The sequence below is a fragment of the Lates calcarifer genome, linkage group LG17 (assembly GCF_001640805.2).
Source record: "Lates calcarifer isolate ASB-BC8 linkage group LG17, TLL_Latcal_v3, whole genome shotgun sequence".
Classification (NCBI taxonomy): Eukaryota; Metazoa; Chordata; class Actinopteri; family Centropomidae; genus Lates; species Lates calcarifer.
Window position 1 is genome coordinate 27,136,884 of NC_066849.1, and position 18,518 is coordinate 27,155,401.

Genomic DNA, 18,518 nt, shown 5'->3' on the forward strand with positions numbered 1-18,518 from the left:
ATGATAATGACCAAGAAAATGTCACCTGGCTGTAATGAAATGCATCTTAAATGAGTTTAAACGACTTCTCTGTGGAGTTAACGACTGATAACTGATCTATAAATGATTGATTATGATCGGTCATTAATTCACAGATGAAGATTTTACAAACTAAACATGATGAAAGTGTAAAAAGCACATAATGAAAACAGTGAGTGAGTGAACGCATCAAAAACATAAAACACAACAATAAACCCTCCTGCACTTCACTGTATCCCTCTGAAGTTTTTACTCATGTATTCTTACACTGATGTTTTGCTGCTTACAGACAGGAAATGTAAACTGTAGTGAACTTACTGACGGAGCGTTGTGATGTTTTTCAGGCGGCGGCGGCGGTGGAGACGGTGGAGGAGGCAGCGGCGGCGGCGAGCGTCCACTCTCCACGGAGCGTGAAGGACCGGGTCGTCTCTCTCGCACAGGTCGTCTCTCTCTCTCTCTCTCCGGGCTTCCACAGGATCCTTCAGTCTGGAGGTATTTATGCCAAAACACACGAGTTTTCAGCTGAAGGAGGGATGGAGGGGGGAGACGGAGGGGGGAGGAGGAGAGGTGGGGGTGAGGAAGGATGGAAACCCAAAACAAAACATAGCATGATAATGTGTAAGCAGTTCCATGTGTCCGGAGGACTGATCGCCCCGTGGTGCTTCAGCCCTCTGCCCTCTCTCTCTCTCTCTCTCTCTCACCCCCTCCCTCCCTCCCTCCCTCTACCTGCCTCCGTCCCATTAAAGTGACCATAAAAAACCAGTAGAAGTTGTTTGGAGTCAGTTCAGTTCAGTTTCGCTCGGGCTGCTTCTTCCTCCTCTTCTTCTTCTTCTCGTGCTCCTGGTGATGATGATGATGATGATAACGAAGAACGAGCCCTAATTAAACCCGAGGAGGGAAAAAAAAGAAAGTGTGTGTGGGGGGGGCGAGGCGTTCGGCGATGCGGAAAAAAGGCTCATCATTCTGCTCGGCTGTGTGTGTGTGAGGGGGGTGTGTGTGTGTGTTTTTTTCTCCGAGCAGATGACTGCCGCTCACCTTGCCACGGGGTCTGCATGAGATTGGTTCATTGTCAAGGAGGTTTTTTTTTTTTTTTTTTTTTTTTTTTTACCCATGATTCCATATGGTATGGAGCGAGCTACATGTTGCCCAACATGCCAGTGCAAATGTTTTCTCAATTAGGTGTCTTATCTCCGGTGAGCGCGCTCGCATCAGATGAAGCTTGCTGACAGCGTAATGGCAGGGAAAACCTCGGAAGGCTCCATCAAATGGCAGCTCTGCTACGACATCTCAGCCAGGACCTGGTGGATGGTAAGTTGGCACAACTGCCCCGTTTGCTTTTTTTTTTTCTTAGTCCTTTCTTTTCTCTTTCTTCAATTGCAAAACAACAATCCCTCCTCCTCCTACCGCCTCCTCTTCTTCTTCTTCTTGAGTGTTTTCAAACTCCTCACAGCAGCGGTTTGTTTTATTTCCAAAAACAAAAACCTCTTTCTGAAGCGTGGTGGATCTGCGACCTCGGCTCGGACTGTGTTTGTTGTTTTTATCAGCGTCCCGTCTCTCTCCTCTCTCTCGCTCTCTCTTGTCTCCGCGGTGTCCCGGTAGCGGACGGGTGCCAGCTCAGCTCAGGTCTGCAGCCACCACCTCCACCACCGCCAGCGACCGGCTGGCTGACGGGGGTGTTGGTGGTGTCGGAGGGGGGTTTATTCCTTCGTTCCTCCCTCTTGTCATCCTCCGCTTTAATTAACGGGGGAACTTGTGAAAAAAGTCCTGCTTTTGTTTCTGTGCGCTCGCCGAGAAATACCAAAACTGAGCGCCGCGCTCGGCTCCTGAGCTCTGACACCGCTGCTACCGCCGCCGCTGTGGCAATTACAACACCCCCCCTTCCACCACCTCCTCCCCTAAGACTCATCTCAGCGGCGGCGTCCCGGGGACGAGCCGGGGCTCCGGCTGCAGCGCCGGGCCGCATTAAGCAGCTTGTCGTGGTCAGCGAGGCCAGCCGACCTTTGACACCCTCGTCACTGCTGTGGTGGCTGAGGACAGAGGACGGAGGAGGAGGAGGAGGGGAGGTGGTGGTTGGAGTCCAAACAGACAGACGGGGGGTTGAGGGGAGAGTTTGGTGACTCCGCTGAGAGACGAGGAGGGGGTCGGCCGGGGGTTTTCTCTTTTTTGGTGCCTCACAATAGTCTATTGTGACCGACTGGTCCAAATGAGCCAGAGAGATGAAAGAGCTCCCAGCGCTCAGAGTTCATTAGAGGACAGCTCATTATTACTGCCACCGTTCCATCTAACACTGTGTTTAGCACCGTGTCCGTTCGGGTCTTGGCTGGACCTGGTGGTGTTGGTCAGTTTTGGGTGGGTGAAGAGGGGACGGGTGGAGCTGTGGCGGCGCTGCAGGTTCCTTCTCCTCCATGCAGCCTTGAATAAAAAGAGTTGTGTTGCCCAAAGAGACAAAGGCGGCTTTATCCTCCGCGTAACAGGACCGTGAACTTTGTGAATTCCTCTCGGTCAAACCAAAACTCCACCACCGCCCCCAACCACCACCGCCACCCACACACACACACACTTTCTCCGTCCGGCAGCAGCAGGACGGCGGCGGTGGCGGCGGGCAGCTCGTGGATGTTGACGGGAGGTTTTCTTTTTTGTAACTCTGTCGGCCGCCGGGGTCGTCAGAGGCTCGGTTGGTGGGTGGGAGAGTTTTGTTTCTCGGGTGTGTGTTTGTGTTTGGTTGGGGGGGGGGCTCGACTGGAGCTGAATTTTATTTTGAAAAACATCAGTTTAAAGCAGCGTTTTATAAAAGAGGTCAGATAATATCTGTGACGCAGAAACATATTTTTATTGTGCTGATGTTTGAGTTTAACTGTCCTGATACATTTTTTATTTTTGACTCATTTGAGCCTTAAATAATTCTGATTTAAGGTGGTATTAATGGCACAGCTTCTCTTCTCCCTGTGACTCTAATGAAGCTGCTGCTCAATTTAATAAAAAAAATCCTGTTTTTACTTTCAGGCAGATTAGATTTTTAAAGCTTCATTTATAGAAATGATTTGATTTTTAAATGAGACAGTGACTGTGTTGTTCTGCTGCGACAAAACATTAAAAATATTACTCAGTAAAATTCACTTTTACTTTCTTTTCCTTTCAAATTATTTCTATTAATTGTTAATAAATTAAGAAAATTAGAATTAATACAATTCTTGTACAGCGTCAAACTAAATAAAAATCTAAATATATATATCTAAATATATTAGCACTTTTTAATTAAGCCCACTTTATGTCATTAGTTGTATTTTCTAACGAGCTGTCACTGACGCTGCTCTCCCTCTAACGATCACAGCAGGGTAATTAGTCCGACTTAAATCCGTCCGAGCTTCAGTATCAGAGTCTGAAACGGCACAAAAAGGTTAAACTGTGTGAAAAGCAGAAAGAGGATTATCTGCTTAACGTTTAAAAAAAGAAAAAAGGCAGCTGTGATTATTCCAGATGATTTCTGTCGGGTCAGTTTAGGGAAACAGATCGCTTTTTAATTTAGTCTTTTAATAGATAAAAAAAAAAAATCTCTTTTATATTTAAATATTTTTTACTTCTACACATAATGCTGTTGTTAATATATTAATATTGATGTTAATAGTTTCAAATTGAAGCTGAAATTCAGGCTCATTTATGTTTAAAGCCGTGATAAATGATGTGGTTTTTTCATAGTTTTAAACATTAAAATATTTAAAGTGCGTCGTCCTGTTGTTTTCACACTTTATTTTCTGTGCTGTTAAAATTAGAAAAGCTTCAGAAAGAGCCTCAAACATAAAAAATAAGAGATAAAATATTTTATTGATCCTGTATTTCATTTTAAAATAATAATTAAGTCAGTTTTTGTTGATTCGTCCCTGTTCATTTACATCACATGTACGTTTAATCCTTATATTTGTTTCCCGCCTCTCTGCTTCGCTGCACATCCAGGACAATTCTATTAACATGAAACAAACTAGAATCTCAGCCGAATCGTTGCCAGTTTGTATATGTTGTGCCTGAATTTTCAGGCTCACAACAAACGACTGTGAAACCAATTTGCACACTCGTCTGCAGCGGGACGCCAGCAAACACACTCCGGTGTAATCAGATCTGATTAATATTAACTTTTAATGCAACAGTGTGAAGTCAGGGAGCCGAGCACGACGAGAGGGAAATAAACTCACAGAGCTGCGAGTCAGAGAGAGGACAGTAAAGCTGATACAAAGATTATTTTATTATTAAAAAAACAGAGAAACAGGTTGAAATCACATAAAATCGTGAAATCCAGTCGGAGCGTTTTCATCTTTCAAAAGCAAAGAAAATGGATTAAAAAACAAATTAATCTGAGAGTTTACTGATAAAATAGCTGTGTGTGTGTGTGTGTGTGTGTGTGTGTGTGTGTGTGTGTGTAACATAGCGAGCATTCATCCGTTCATTCAGCCACTGCAGGGGTTAACAGGATTTCTGTGGGACTACAAGTGACGGCCCCATAATCCATTTATCAATGAGCAACCCCCCCAAACACACACACACACACACACACACACACACACACACACACACACACACACACACACACACACACACCCTCTTTCCATACTCATATTTGTGCAGAGTGTGTGTGATCTGATCTATCACATCGTATTAATCTGATCATCTGAGCTTTAATTTGTAAATAAATGTTTTATATCTGATCATATCGTAATGCTTGACTTTTTAAAGTGTGTGAACACACACAGGACAATATGTCTGCTTTCTGTTCAGTCTTTATTTTCTGTTTTAAACCCAGATCTGTCTGGACTTTATTAAAAACGTGAGCTTGTTTCTTTTCATTGTTCTAAATACTCGTCTGTTATGACAGTTAGCTCACAGCATCGTACAGATTCAGACAGAGCAGCTCGATACACCAGAGAATAAAGAAATCAGCGTCTTTTCCTTCTCACCTGTCGTCTCATCCTCCTCCTCTCAGACAGTCTGAGCTATCTGTGTGGTATTCCTGAGAAAGGTTGTTGATTATTGATCCACTTCTTCATTTTTTGTTCTCTTTATCGTCTTTATGAATTAAGCCTGAGGTGTCTCGTTTTGTTCGACCAGCAGTCTGAATATATTCAGTTTACTGAAGAAAAATCCTCACGTTTAAGAAGCTAGCAACAGGAAATATTTGATGTTTCTGCTTAAAAAAAGAAAAGAAAATGATTATTTCAGTTTCCAAATTAGTTGCCTATAAACAAATCAATGAATCGACGAATTGTTTCAGTTAACATTTCAAGAAAAGTGCGACGTTAAATCATCAAAAACTGTCGTAGTTCAGAGGTCGTGACTTTCTCTAACGTTAACCAAGTAGTTTTAGTTTTAGTTCCCTCAGTCAGAGGTCATCCTCCATCTTTGAAACTTTGACCTTCAGTGGAGACAAACGTCACAGCTTTGAGGGGTTCCTTTTATTTATTGTAGTCTACCTGTTGTATATCGTATAAAATAACACTGACATGTTCAGAAAGTTAAGATTAGCAGACATGTTTTGGACGAAGATGAAAACTTGTGAGGTCGGTCGTCGCTCTCCTGTATCTGCCCCCCCCTCCTCTGAATGTGTGTTCAGGGTCGTAGGTCGAGCGGAGGCGACACTGAATCAGTGAATCGTGGCGGACTTGACGTCGGCTCGGCTCGGCTCTGTGTTTGTGGTCTGTGTGAGGCCCAGTTCATTAGCCGGACTCTCCCCTCAGGTCCTCCCCCAGCGTTAATGAGCCTGGTGGAGGGAAACACAGCAGGGGCAGAAATCATCCGAGGACATAGAGAAAGTGGAGGTGGAGGTCAGAGGGTGGAGATTACCTTAGAGTTTGACAACAGGGGTTAAAGAAACTAAGCAGGACTGCCTCATAAACACACACCGCCGTCCCAAACCAAACTCCATTCACAAATCTCACGTTTTCACCACGAGACTCGCCGTTAAGTGGCGTCACTGTCACGATGGTCTTCAAACTGCATTTCCCAGAATTCTTAGAGAAGCTGCAGTAGGTTCTGGATGATCAGGAGCAAAAAAACAGGGATAAAATTTTATGTTTTTTAATTTCAATTAAAGTCAGCTTGGCTTGTTTAATCAGTTTAAACATGCCCATATACACATGATTATTATTCTTTTGGCCTCTAAACATGACAGAACCACTGCTCCAAAGTGTATTGATTAATATTCATCGGTAGTATTTTATAAAATATATGTATATAAATATCTTTACTAGAGTATCTGTAGAAAAACCAGGACCCACTGTAACTAAATGAAATGTTGATTGATATCAGGTGACCTCCTCACCCCGACCAAGCATTCTAATCATCTACTTGAACTCCAAAAGTCTGAATTAACGTAGGAAACTTTTATTTGGGTAAGGTGATTTTATTTTATATACGACAGAAAAGACAAGATACAAAAGACAGGAAAAAGGCGTGTGTGTCAGATTGGATAGGACAGATGTTTTCTGGGAGTTTGATCCAGATTTGTGGTGAATAAAAACTGGACTTGTTTGTCCATGTGTAGTTTTTACTCTGTGGATGATGAGCAGACCTGCGCCACACACCAGCTAACATGATTACTAGATCATCTGGGACTGATGCAGTCCAGAGAGTCAGGAACCAGAAACTGTGATCCTGAACCAAAATATCAAACTTGGAAGACAAATATAAACAGTTTGAAAAGGCTGCAGGTTGGAAGATGAGAGAGTTTGAATCTCCTGATTTCAGCTGCAGTGTTTCGTGTTTCCTCTCGATCTGGTTCAGCTGGTGTCCTACTGTATTTTAAAGGAATCCAGTCCAGGTCCTGGAGTCAGCTGGGTTCAGTTTGATGTTGGAGTTAGGACAGAGCTCAAACAGCAAACTGAAGCTGCTGCTAAAAATCCTGTTGACACAGCATGTGAATCCGACGGTCGCGACAGAGCTAGGCTAGCAGTTCCCCCTGCTTCCAGTCTCTGTGCTAAGCTACGCTAACTGGGTACACACCTGGTGCATATTAATTGATAAGTTGGTTGACAGGAAAATAACTGCAGACTTTGATGATTGATTGATGGAAGGTTTTCTTTGTCGTATGTTACGATAAACAGAATATCTTTGAACAACGAAACAACTCATTTAAAGAGGACTGATCGGAAGATTAATCGTTGAATGAATCGTTGGTCTGTTGGTCGTACGAAACAAGAAATGTTGAGACCAGAGGCTTGATTGGATGATTAATCGTCAGATGAATTGTTGGACTTCTTGTCGTACAAAACAAGACGATTAAAGACCAGAGGATTGATAGAGAGAATTATAAAGAGTATTTCTGTAAATGTCGGACTTCTCCTTTAATGAGAAGAGACGTGACCTTTCTGTTATTCACAGTCTGATCAGTCCGTCCGTCAGCTGATGGAAGTGAGTCACGTTTTCACACTAATTTTACCTTTTCAGCACCGAGTCCACACTGAGACGACACAGGAAGGTTACGGCCACGATCCTGTGTGTTACTGTGTGTGTGTCTGTGTGTGTGTGTGTTACTGTGTGTGTGTGTTGCAGAGGGAGTGTCATATTGTGCAGAAGATGTTTCCAATTTGGAGACGGCCATGAGCGGAGTAGAGATGATTAGAGAGGAGGAAATTGGGGGATTAGAATTGTCTGCTTGAACTTCCTGAACACGGCATGCTCGCTCTCCACCTCTCTCTCTCTCTCTCTCTCTCTCTCTCTCTCTCTCTCTCTCTCTCTCTCTCCATTCGTCCTGGCAGTCTCTCGTCCTCCCTGTGGTCATCCTGTGGTGTGGAACGTGTGAGGACACATCGAGTCCTCGAACTCCCGGTGTGTCTCAGGCTGTCGCCGACCAACGGACATGAGTCACTCCTCTTCCACCTTTCTACCTTTTCTCTCCTTCCCTTCACCCTTTTTCTCTCCTTTCCTTTAACCTCAGTCCTTTTCCTCTTTCCTTTACATCTCCTTTCTTTCCTTCACTCTTGTCGTTCCTTCTTTTCTAGTTTCTCTTTCCCTTCATCTTTTTAACCCTTTTATTTTGTCTTTTCCTTTCACTCTTTCTTTCCTTCCATCTCTCCTTTCCTTTGACCTTAGTCCGCTCCTTTTTCCTTTTCTCTGTCTTGTGTTTTATCTTACTTTTCATTTCCCTTCATCTCTGCTGTCGTTCCTTTCTTTTCCATTTTTTTCTTTCCTCTCTTTTACTTTCCCTTCATCTTTTCCTGCCTTTTGTCTTTTCTTTTCCTGTCATCCCTTTCTTTCCTTTGCCTTCATCTTTTATCTCATTTTATCTCACCCCATCCCTTCTTTTCACTTTACTTTTAGTTTCTTCTCTCTCTTTCTTTCTTTCTTTCTCTCTGTCTTTCCTTTTCTTTCTCTCTGTTTCTGTTTATGCTTCCTTTCATTTTCTCACCTCTCATTGTCCTTCCTTTCATCATTTCTGTTATCTTTCCCTTTGTCTTTCCTTTTTATCTTTTCCATTTCTGTTTCCCTTTTATATTTTTATTTTTCTTTCCTTTCCCTTTCTTGCCTCTTTTCTTCCATTCATCTCTTCTCCCTCTTCATCTGTCCTCTTATCTTCCCTTTCCTCTCTGTCCTTTCATTCCTTTACCTTTGTCTTTAAGTTCTTTTCTTCCACTCTTCCTTTCCTTAACTTTCCTTCTTGGTATTTCATGTTTCTTTTCCTTGTCCTTTGTCTTTCCTGTTCTTTCATCTCTCCTTTGTTTCCAAAGTAAAGTCGGATGTATTTATATTTAGTGAGTATTATATTAATATGTTGATATCAAATGACATAACAGATAAACCGGGGTTGTGTTTGAATCGTGCGGCGTTGTGTTTTTGGTGGGTTATTTAAAACTTGTCATTCTGTAGTTATTGAAAAGACGAGTGTGAATATGTGTTGTTTGGTCTCTGTGAGAATCAGTGGACTGGGTTAACGTGCAGCAGCAGCAGGAGGAGGAGGATCTGACCAGGTGCTCTCTGAGCTCTGGTTCTCCCTCTAATGCTGAACAGAGCGCTCGGCTCTGCAGCTTCTTTTTTTCCCCCCTTCTCGTCCAATAAGTGAGTGGAGGCTTCGGGCTGTAATATCCGCTGCTGTGCTGCTGGTCTTAGTGAAGGAAAGCTGAGCCCGAGGCGGCTGCAGGGAAACCCGGCCGACCTGAGAGAGAGAGCTGAGCACAGACACCGCCTCGGCCTTAAAGGACGAGTCTGTGTTTTAGTTTTCACTCGGTGCTTCTGGGGTTTTTAAAGATCGAAAAGTATACTGACACCTGAACGTTTGTGATACTAGATCGAGACGTTAACCTCAAACCTCGAACCTTCTGCACTGATGTTCAGGTTTTGGTTCATCGCAGAGGTGTTGGATGTGGTTGAGATCAGGACTCTGTGCAGACCAGGTCATGTGGTGGTTCTGGTTCTGGATACATCCCTCAAACACAGACATCAGTCAGCATCTGTCTGAAACTGCTTTTTCATTTTCCCAAAACTCCTTTCCTCAGGGAGAGCAGTCAGTGACGGTGTTAGCGCCATGCTAGCTTCGACAGCGGCTAACAACAACAAAGATGCAGGACTTAGCAAAGGGTCAGTTTGGAAGTAAAGGTCCAAGACCAAACCATGATAAGCAAACCCAGAACAGAAGTACGCTGCAAACATTACAGGGTGGTGTCCAAATTAATCGATCACACAGAATTTATTTGATTCCTTTGTATCAACGAGGTTGTATTGTGTTTCTTGAAGCATTTTTAGTATAAAAATGACTGATGCGTAATCGATTGAGTTCCATTGTTGAGTAAATGTGGCAGCAGTTACATAACCTGTACGCGTGTCCTTGCTTGTCATTGTTTTCATAAAGGATAAAATATATAAAATCTGCTTTCTTATCTTACCAGGCTAACCGTTTCCCCCCAACACATCCTGGACCTGTTGTGGAGATTGAATAACTCCCTCAGAGTGCCAGACTGTTCCTTTAAATTCACTGGATGTTGAGTAAACCTGAGTGAGCAGGTGAATCCTGATCTGTTCAGCTGCAGCAGTACAGCAGGTTGTTGTTGTTGTTTTTTTTTTTTTTTGGCAGCAGCTTCGATCTCTGGCTGCAGAACAGAGACAAGCTGGAGGACCTTTATGTGAGAAAACAGACAAACTGGTCTGGAGTCAGTCCAGAAGGTCAAGGAGGGTCAGGCCTGATGCTGGATGCAGCTGATTAGTGTTTGTGAGAGACAGATTTCAAACCACGACTGTAATTCATTCATAAACTTTAACATGGACGAGAACACGCTCGATATTAAAACTGAAAGACGACACTTTAACCACCGTCTCTGTTTAGTTTCAATATGAATTCAGTGAACTGGAGCAGAACGCCAACACAAATACTCTGCAGTGAGTAAAGAGAAACAGAACCGAGACGTTAACGACTTTTCTCATTTATGTTCAACACTAAAGACGATCTGAGGAGGATTTTACAGCTGATAAATGTTTATATATTTGATCTCTGGCTCCTGTTTGATCTGAGTGAAGACAGTTTGGATCAGGGTGTCGAGTACAGAGAATATTTCATCCACATTTTTGAAAATGAGGCAGTCTGATGTCAGATGATTGGAAAGGACGTACTGCAGGTTTGTTGTGGGATAGATGGTAGAGATAGAAAAGTTTCCCATTTTTACATTTAGTAGTAAGTCAGGATGGTTGCACAGCTCAACAGTTCAGTTATCATATGCACGGTGTCTTTGGACCAAACAGCAACAACAACCAAACCTTTTTTCTGTTTGCATTCACGCCACCAATAGGAGCGCTGAAGTGACGTAAGCTGGCTGGTTGGTATAACGTTGTGTTTCCGACGTCTCGTATACACATAAATAAAGACCGGACTTCAGTGTTGGTTTATTTGATCGTGTTTTGTTCCATATTTTTTTATGAGATACGAGTTGTTATTTACACAGCTAACGTTTTACTTTGTTAAAATGGCGGTTGCCAGTGCTGCACTGGCTCGTGTTGACCAATCACTGTAGACTTACTACTTACTCTTCTTCTTCCAGTAACAATGATAACTTTATTTATTTAGCACCGTTCAAAATAACCATTACAAAATGCTTCATGAAGAAAGACAAAATTAATAAAGCAAACTCTGAAGTTGGAGCTGAACAAGTCACTCGAAATGGTTCTGAGTTCTAAGAACTGTGATGGTTCCCATTTCTTCTCATGTGGACACAAAAACACAGAAGAGTTCTCCAACTGTTCTTAGAGCTGTGAAGTAGATCCTCACATTATTGATGTTCTGTGTAAATCAGAAGAAGTGTCATTAGAAGTGAAATTGATAAATTTGTCTTAAGTCTGTAAATACAAAGAGGAACTTGTTAACAGACCCTTTCAGTGATTGAATCTTATATGAATCGAGTTTCGCCTCTGTTTCTCCAACTTCTTGAGCTTGAAGTTAAATTTAGATATTTTAGTCGGAATATTTAGAAACATAAGTAATATTTTCAGAATCTCCTTGAATTTTTGGATCTGAATGACTTTTCTAAAAGAATAATAAAAGCTGTGTATAGATGTAAACAAGCGGAGCTCCAAATATGGCTGCTGTTTACCGTTCACTGTGAGTGTGTTACTGTATCCAGAGGATCGTTCGTCTCTCTGGCCTCTGACCTGCTGCCGACGCCTCGACATCAGCTCGACTCAACACAGATACAGGATATCCTCACACACACATGCTGCATCATTAATTCAGGTGTATTGTTATTTCAAATGAGACTGGATTGATTCTGGTTGTTGGATGGCGTCAGTGCACACGTGTGCGGTTCTGTAGTTGTGTTTGTTGATACGATGCTTTCCCCAGCCCCCGACCTTCAAACCTAAATCTAAACTTTTTTGTATTAAAATGTCCAAAAATGACTCGAGCTGTGGTCTTTATGGAGCTTCACAGTGAGTTTCAGCTCGTTGTTTGTCTGGTTCAATCTCTCGTTGTCGCTGCATGCAGATGTTTTCAGAGGAAACGGCTGTAAAAAGCATTTAGCAGCTAAAGAGCCAGAGATTTCCCTCAGGAGGTGGAGGAGACCAAACACAGAGCTGAAACAGAGGGAACACTGGACGCTGTTCAACATTTCAGCCGAAAAGATGATGATCTGTGAGCGTTGTACTGAAAACAAGAAGAAAATCAGGTTGAGTTATGGAAAGGATCTCTCATCTCGTCATTTTCCTTTTCTATCTTCTTCCTCTTTTTGTCATTCTCCAGCTCCAACTCTCTGCTTGTCCTCTTCCTCCTCATCTTTTTTCCTGCTTCTTCATCACCCCCTCTTTGTCCTCTTCCTCCTCCTCCTCCTCTTCCTCCTACCTCCTGCTCCATGTCTGTTCCTCCCTGGAGAAACATGGCTACCAGCCAAGGCAGCTGCTTCTTCTTCAGGCCGGTCGGTTGTTGTTTGGTTGTGTGCGGTGGATGTCCTGCTGGGAGGAGAAACAATGGGACGACGACGAAGATGATGATGATGATGATGATGATATCCCTAATAGACCCTCACCCTATTTTAGATGAAGGCTGGTCCGTCTCTCAACACTTTCCCTCTTCTGTTTGTGGCTCTCATTGGTTCCTACTGGACGTAAATCTTTAAAACACCTCAGAAAAAGGCTCGGTAATTTCCTAACACAGCTGCTCGCTGTAGTTTTTATCAAACAGGAGGAAATAGTGCAGCAGTTGGGGACTATTTTCAGTGGCGGATTAATCCACACTTGGCGCTGTAGTGAGTATTTTGCTTGGGGAAAAACATGGTTTAGCTTTATGCTTTAATGTGATGGTTGTGTTTAGTGGACAGGTGTATGGACAGAATTACTCCATAGTTAATGCAGTGTCTCCCCCTCCCTTCTCCTCCCTCCCTCTCCCCCCTTCCCTCCCTCCCTCCCTCTGAACCTAAAGGATCTCTGTTAAACAAAGTGAGCATTGTTTCTCTCTGCTTTGTGCTGTGGCTCTTTGCCAGTTGAGGCTCAGTATCAAACAACCTTGGACGCTGCTGGTTTCTACATATGCTCTTCCTCCCTCTCTCTCCCTCTCTCTCTCTCTCTCTCTCTCTCTCTCTGAAACACTGAGGCACCGGAACAAGATTTTTACTGGTTTTAAACAAAACCACCATGTGTTACACACTGTTCACACACTCCTCTGCTCCTTCCTCACCTTGGACTTTTTAGAAAGTTGTGAGCTGCTGTTTCCTCAATTCACTTAAAAGGTTCCTGCATTATTGTGCATTATAGCAGACATTTGAAATTGTTCCTGTGCTGCTTATAAATCGTACACTGTCACTTTAAACTGGGCTCAACGTTCAAACGTCCGCTGGCTCATGTTGTGATGCTTCATAGACTCCAGCCAGGATCAGACTAGGTGATTTTTTGTCTTTCATGATGGTCACCATGTCAGATTAGACGATTATAATTCAGCATGTTTGGTTGGGAGACACTGCAGGTTTGACCTCGACCAATCAGGGTCAAGAAATTGTTGTTAATGTCTCGGCCAAGTCAGTCGACTTATTGCCTTGTTCAGGTCTGATCACCAGGCTCAGCTTCAGTTTCAGTGCATTGACATACGTCAGGAATGACGGTTATCATTCATTGTCCATCACCGCTTCAACGAGAAGCTGCTCTCATGTCTCTAAACTAAAAACTGTCCCAGTCATGTTGCAGTGGCAAAGTAATCTCTGGAAACCAAAGCTCTTTGGTTCAGGTTCAGGAAGAGGTGGTGGTTCAGAGGCAACAAACAGGTTGTGTCTGCAGTTACTGTGAACTTTTTCTCTTTTAAACCAGGACCAGGAGCTGTTACTAAACAGAACCAGAAAACTGGTTCATAAAGCTGGATTCACCACAGCTGGAGATTTTGATGGAAAACATGTTCAGACATTCAGTTTTTACATGTTTACTGCTTATCAGATATATAAATTAACATTTCCTCATTACGTTTATAAGTGATGTAATTCACTCTCTTCAGATTCATATAAAACCTATTTGCTGTCTTTTGAAACCAGAAATGACAAATAACTTGTCACATGTTCTGTTCCTATGAACGTACAACAAAACATTAAAACTATACTGAGGATGTTCAAACACTGTTGTGGATTTTTGGTTCAGGAATTCTCTAACGTTCGTCCGACTGAAGCAGCTTCTCTAATTCCAAAGACGGTAAACCTGCTCTGTGGAAGCGCTCCAGATTAAGATGCTGCAAACTGGCCCGATTGGATGGATTTCAGTCGTTCGCATTAAACTGAGCCAATCAGGGCCGAGTCCAGCTGCGAGTCCAGCAGCGGTTTTAATCTGAAAAACACTGAATCTCACGCCGGCGTCAGTAACTTTAAATGTAAACCAGTCAAACAAAATCACATTATAATGACGTCTTAGTAAAGTGTCTCTGATCAGATATGAGACAATAAAATACATTTCATTTGTATAAGACAGAGTTTGTAGTTGAAATGTGTGAGTGTTGGTTTTGTGTGTCGGTGGTTTTACAGACTTGCTCTTTTGTGATTGTAACAGAAAAAAAAACAAAAAAAAGGAAACAGAATCCAGAAACGCCATCTGGTATTTGGGAGCCGGGTGTGTGTTTGTGTGTGTGTTGAAGTGATCGTTTTCTGCGTGCCACACAGTTCTTGGTCTCCAGCCATTCGGTGTTTGGCTGCCAGCAGAGGTGTCAGTCTTCAGTTAAAGCGAGGCAGCGCTGGGTGTTTGCTGTTTGCTCGATTGGCAGAAATGGATTTTTGCCATTTTTTCCCCCCCTTCTTTCCTCCGTAAATATCACCTGTTCTGTCACACAGCCATCACTGCTCTGGCCTGGAAACAGCCGAGGAGATTCAGCAGCCATGTATTCAGGGGATTTGGCTTCTCCTTGGAAAAATTCCTCCTCTCTCAATGTTTATTTGACGAATTTAAAAACTTTGACTTTTGCTTTTGTGCATGAAAAGAAAACATCATTAATCTGGAGTTGATGCAGAATCCAAAAGTGAATTGAATGTCAGGCTTTTGAATTTAGCTTCTGCATCTGTTCTGCTTTGAAACAGACGGTAAACACTCCCAGTCAATGGAAATGATCATAAAGTAAAGCTATAGTGCCGGAGGTTTGTCCCGAGGGTGGTGCTAGAGGAAAGATCAGAGGGCCAGGGCCATGAATATGCACTGAATAACCACAAACAGCATCGCACCAAGATGGAAGCAGTTTATCCCAAAACACTGAGGAATGAATTCAGCATTTAGCAGAAGAAATGTGAAGCTTTATATTTTTTATTTTTCAATTTGAGTGACCAAAGAAGTGATGCAATGTGTAGTCGATTGATTGTCAGCTTAAACAGCTGACAATTTAAATAATGCATATTAAACAAGTTATATGATGGTAGATGGAAGGACATGAGAACACATGAGATGATCTGAGTCAAATTAAATCACAGATAAATCCTTTTCACTGCACTTTAATACTGTCAAAGAAACAAAACCAGACCTAGAAATTTTCCACCATTAACAGCTTTGGTGTAAAATTATTCTGCAGCTTTGGCTGTTACTAAAGACAGTTGGTGTTATATCTAAACTTTAGGTGATAATTGGCAATTAGAAATTAAACATTTAATATTTCTCAATCAAACTCAACAGTTTCACAGACTGAGGTCTCATCAGCTGTATGCTCTCTTTTACAAAATGGCAGCGTGAGGACGCACATCATTAATTTAAACATTTAAAATCTAGAAATGAAATGGACATTGACATGAAATATTTTCTTGTACAAGCTCAGGGTGCATAATAAGAAAATGCAGTTCGACCGAGATCTGAAAACTAAAATAAAAAACCTAATCAGTTTGTGTCCAGAGACTTTTCAGAGTTTTAAGGTTGAGGTTATTTACCTTTTGTAGAAAATGTGTCTGGTTTCTGTCCATAATAAGAATCAGAATAATAATAGTCGTGTTTTTTCTCAACAATTAATATAACGGTGGTTAGTTGCAGCCTCAGCTGACTCAGTGAGATGCAGGAGAAAGAAGCTGGTACAGAACTGGCTGGTCTGGATCCTGGTTGATCCAGACTGCAGTCTGCGAGGCCACACGGGTGGTTAATAATGTGTAATGTTCATATTACACGTTCAGATACACGAGTGCAGTTTGCTCCGACACGACTGAACATTAACGGCTTCGCCCTAATTAATTATTCCCTATCAAAGCAGCAGATCTCACCAGCTGTGGGACACTGTGAAATGTCCCTTTAATCACCCGTCATCCTCCCACAGAGCCGTGACGGTTGTGGTGAGCATTTTTAACCTATTAATGCTTTAATGGCAATAAGAGTGATTAAACAATTAAACAAATGGAAACGAAAGCTTCCAGGAAATAAAACCAAGAGTGCTACTTTAGTTCATTATGATGAGAGGTGCAGGGATTAATGGAGGCAGCCAGATGTTTGCATATCATCAGCAGTCTGATTAGAGAGCGGAGCCGAGGCCTCGTTTAGGGGTCGGCTGGTGTGACGCCCGGCGGGAACGTGGACTCAGTGTGGCGCTGTGTAGCAGCAGAAACAACAGCTTCAGATGCAGAGCTGAAGTTAATGACCATGTGATGGAGAAGAGCTCGGTTATTCACAGCAGACTTTCACTTCTGATATCTGTAATCCAGAATATGTTCTAGTTTGGTTTAAGCTTTTTTACAGCATTTAAAGGAGCCATTATTAATGTTTTTATAATGGTGAAGCAGCATTTAGCAGCTAAAGAGCCAGAGATTTCCCTCAGGAGGTGGTGAAGCTAAAAGAAGAGAGAATTCTGGACCTTGGTTTTTTTTCGTTTGATTAATTCACACTTCAGTATATTTTTTCAAACTTGTTTTTGTCATTAGCAGTACCTCCGCACAGGGCGTATTATGCAATGAAAAAACTATTTTTTTCTGGAAGGAGCTTTTTGTGCCATGAATTAAGGCATCAGCCATCATCCTTGGATGTGGTGCTAGCATCTCCCACAGGACCTAACACATGGGGCCGAGGTGGAGCTTCACTTCCTTTGCATATTCTTGTATTTTGCATTTTTCGGGTTGTTTATCTGGTCACACACCCAGTGTATAAACATTAGATTCATCATGTGGACGCAAACAGTCAGCTACAGCTACTTTATAAGATAATAATATGTCAGGACTGTCCTGTTATCCCATTGCTGCCCCCTAAAGGCCAGTAGGAATAACTGCAACCGTAAACCTCAGTATACAAAGTCAGAGTATTAAAAAAAAATAGTTTATAAATAAATAACTTGGGTTACTCATGATATTATCTAACTCGCTATCATTTCTAAGTGTTGAAGAGCTACACAAATTAAACAACACCAAAGTTTAGCAGAAAAATATGAATATTACATCAAACCTTTATCTCTCATAAACTCAGTCTTTCAACTGTGACATTTGTCCTCTGTCTTCAGAGCTGCTCTTCCTCTAAGAGGAGGTTTAACCCGTAAAATAAGAAGTTAAAGTTTTCTTTTTATTCATCACTTCTCTGTCACTGACAGAACAGCTCTGTAAAGAGCAGCAGAGAAGTCGGCTTTTTAACCGAAGCTGCCGGTCTGTCGCTCGTCTCCTGGCTCAGAAAGTAGGAAGTTTTTAAAAGAAGTAGAGAGGAAAGTAAATCCAGGAGCGTGATCTGCGGAGTTATTAATTGAAGACACCCCCGCTACACATTTAATCTCCATGTGAAGATGGATTAATTAGCATCAAATTATTTTTAGAGGAGTAAGCTGCTGAAACAGTGTCACAGTGGCACCATATGTTTGGACATCAGAGAGCCGTTTAACGGCGTCCAACAAAAAAAAAAAGAAAAACCCTCCAGCATGTGAAGGAGTGTTCGTCAGCATCTACCTCCAAGGACTCATTCATTAGCAGTAATGTGGAGTGATCACCTCTTTATCAGTGTGTGTTCAAACTCTCAGGTTTGTCCCGTGGCCAGATACCTCCCCCCCTCCCTCCCCCTCCTCCCTCAGCTAATTAAGTTGATTCAGAGCGGTGCCTGTGTGCGTGCAGGACCCCATTATTTACGGCTGTCCGGTCCGGGGCGCCCGCCGACCCCGCCGAGCCTGTCGCCGTGTTCCGCCAGCGCCTCCGACAGGGGGAGCCGCTGACCCTGCACCCCCCCACATACACCTCCCACCTCCCCTCACCCCGCTGTCCCACCCCCCGGGGAGCCGAGGACGAACAGCTGGTGGGGGCATCACGGGAGACCTCGGCCTGCTCCGCCACCCCTCCCTCCCTCACACAGGAAACACCTCTGCTCTCACAGGGGAATATGTCCTCCTCACTCCTTTAAGCTGGCGGGGCGCAACACGGGGTCCCAGGACCTCCAGGGGTCCTTCAGAGGCTCCCCGGGGGGTCGTTGACTTTTCACTTCAGATGCACAATATTTGCATATTTTCTGTAACTTGTTAAACTCTGCTGTGAACTCTGGGAGCTCCTTCTTCTTTAAAAACAGATTCCTTCAGTGGACCTTTACAGCTGTTTTTAATGAGCTCAGTCACAGGAACATGTCCTGTCCTGAACGACAAACCTGACGAACTT

General features: G+C 42.9%; 1 protein-coding gene across 3 annotated transcripts in view; it reads left to right on the forward strand.

The window, feature by feature from the left end:
• Positions 1 to 754: 754 nt before the first annotated feature.
• nfia (nuclear factor I/A) overlaps positions 755 to 18,518 on the forward strand; it is a 168,706-nt gene continuing 150,942 nt past the window's right edge. Inside the window, exon 1 of one of the 3 annotated variants that reach the window (XM_051076951.1) lies at positions 755 to 1,326. In XM_051076951.1, the coding sequence (XP_050932908.1) occupies positions 1,231 to 1,326 (96 nt within the window). In that variant the 5' untranslated portion in view covers positions 755 to 1,230. The remainder of the gene's footprint in view (positions 1,327 to 18,518) is intronic. The other 2 variants (XM_018676179.2, XM_018676194.2) reach the window with 2 other exon arrangements.